Here is a 2,237-nt window from a genome sequence, read left to right on the forward strand (position 1 = left end):
TTAATTTAACATGTATATAATAAAGAATTCTGAAGTATAAAATGAAACAATGAGAACAAAAGTAAGGTAAATGATTTTGAATTTATTCAGGAAACCGAACTGCAATTAATTTTACAACAAAGCATCAGCTATTTGCCTTCTGCGGCGCTCTCCTGATGTATTTTTGGCATCTTCACTGATTGGCTCTGATGATTCAACGGTGTCAATAAAAATTTCAGCTTCATCTGGATCACTGATTCTAAATTTCTTACAAATATTGTGGAAAGCGCAACAAATATTTATAATGGATGTTGCTTTAGCAGGATCGTAATGCATTTTTCGATCACTCAGGAGACATCGAAAGCGGCACTTTAAAAATCCAATCGTACGTTCAACAACGTTTCTAGCTTTCGCGTGTATCTTGTTAAAAATTGCCTCCCTAGTTCCAGACTCTGCATGGCGGAAGGGTGTTAGTAAATAAGGACTAAGCGGGTATCCGGAGTCTCCTACAAATAAGTAGTTTTTTAAATAGTGTTAACATTAATTTTGTGTTGATGTAACAATTTTAAAGTACCTAAAAAAATATTCTCCAAATAAGTCGTTAATGAAATATTGTTCCACACGAGAGCATCATGTGTAGAACCAGCATATCTAGCATCCACAAAACGGATATTTATGTCAGGATTGCTAGCCTGTAATATACAATTTGTTTATCAATGTTACTGTATTCATTTCTCAGAAACTTACACACCCCTATGCTGTAATCCGTCGTAGATTCGATTTTGCTACGAATCGTAAAATTGGTATGCTTTAATCCGCGTTGTCGTATCGTAATTTCGAAATTCGTAGGCCATCTTCGAAATACGTAATGTTGGTATGCCTGAATCCGACGTAGCTGTCATTTGTCGGAAATTTTGTACGAATAGCAACTCGTGTCGGAGCGAAGCAAATTATTTTAAAATATCAATAAAGTAAAGTGTGCAAACGCAAAAGTATGTATGTATGTAAGTTGAAGTGTGAATAGAAAAAAAATATTTATTATTAAATGTTTACAAAATTATCAGATCGAAGATCACAACAAATCGCTCGCAATACGAAAAACTGATGGATTGCACGAGCGAAGGGCCGGACATTGGTCGAAGCTTTGTAAAAGGGGCTAAGAGGATGTGCTGGAATTTTGGGAAAGCATTCCAAGAATTAAAGCAGGTCAATATCTAGTGAAATGGAGGCCCTTAAAAAGAGGGAGCTTACATTTTATCATTTAAGCTAACAGAACAATTTTCTATCAATCTCCTTTGTATATTAATGCAACTGTTAGGTGTTCTTCCTCCTGGGACAAAAGTGCACCGTCAACTGAATCCTTTGTATTATACTTAATTAAGTAAAAGTCTTTTCAAATAATGATTAAACAATTTTTTTTTTTTTTTCAATATTCACTTGCGATTATATTTATTTTGATTTGTTTCTGTCAAAGCAGCTGATTAAGAACTTCGAATTTCACATTTTTAGCTAGCAGCGCCGCTGAAAGTTACGATCGGATTACAGCATATCAATTTTCGAATTTTCGGAACGGAGCTACGAATTCGTAGCTACGAACATTCGGATTACAGCATAGGGGTGACAATCATAGCATTTATGCTAAAAAGCCTTTTCTATTTAGATAGAGGTGTCTATTTGCGGTGTGTGCATAAATCGCATTATGTGTTCCATCAACACTGCCAATCCCGTTGGGTATTCCTCATCTGGAGAAAAATTGGCTCCTTGCATATTGCTTCTCTTCTTCTGTCATTTCTGAGATTATCGAAGTACTGCAAATTTCTCTTTCCAAAATGAGCAGTACCTCTTTTAAAATGAGCGAAACTGTAGGTTGAGCAAGACCCAATTGATACTCATTTCCTACAGCATGTTGATAACTGCCATGCGCAAAAAATCTGAGCGCGCAACACAATTTTAGCATTAACGTTACAGATGAGGACAGACGGCAATTAAATTTGTCTTTGATTTTGTCCAGCACATACATAAATGCGTCTTTGCTTAGCCGAAAATTCGCTATAAAATTTTAAATACATATATATAAATAAATTTTGTGTTTCATTGAATAACGTATATGCACTGGATATTTACACTGTGGACGGTAACTCCATAGGATTGGAGTAATCCCTAATAAAACGCCGCTGACGAAGAAGGTTAACTCGCGGTTCAACATTATAACTATCCTCAAAATATAAATCTACCTTATAAAACATTTTTGCTTTTTA

General features: G+C 35.2%; 1 protein-coding gene across 1 annotated transcript; it reads right to left on the bottom strand.

The window, feature by feature from the left end:
- Nucleotides 1-105: 105 nt before the first annotated feature.
- On the bottom strand, nucleotides 106-711 carry LOC118732517 (putative nuclease HARBI1). Its single transcript, XM_036461647.1, has 3 exons — nucleotides 703-711; nucleotides 554-671; nucleotides 106-485 (listed from the first exon to the last, which is right to left on the bottom strand). The coding sequence occupies exons 1-3, from the start codon at nucleotides 709-711 to the stop codon at nucleotides 112-114; spliced, it is 501 nt and encodes a 166-aa protein (XP_036317540.1). The 3' UTR covers nucleotides 106-111.
- Nucleotides 712-2,237: the final 1,526 nt, after the last annotated feature.

This window comes from Rhagoletis pomonella, unplaced genomic scaffold (genome assembly GCF_013731165.1).
Source record: "Rhagoletis pomonella isolate Grant_MI unplaced genomic scaffold, Rhpom_1.0 Rhpom_scaffold_21610, whole genome shotgun sequence".
In the NCBI taxonomy this organism is placed as follows: Eukaryota; Metazoa; Arthropoda; class Insecta; order Diptera; family Tephritidae; genus Rhagoletis; species Rhagoletis pomonella.

Bases quoted from the DNA above. Each gene is read 5' to 3' on its own strand.
- LOC118732517 (XM_036461647.1), bottom strand. The intron at 486-553 runs GTACTTTAAAAT...ACTTATTTGTAG, and splicing joins TTTGGAGAATATTTTTTTAG to GAGACTCCGGATACCCGCTT.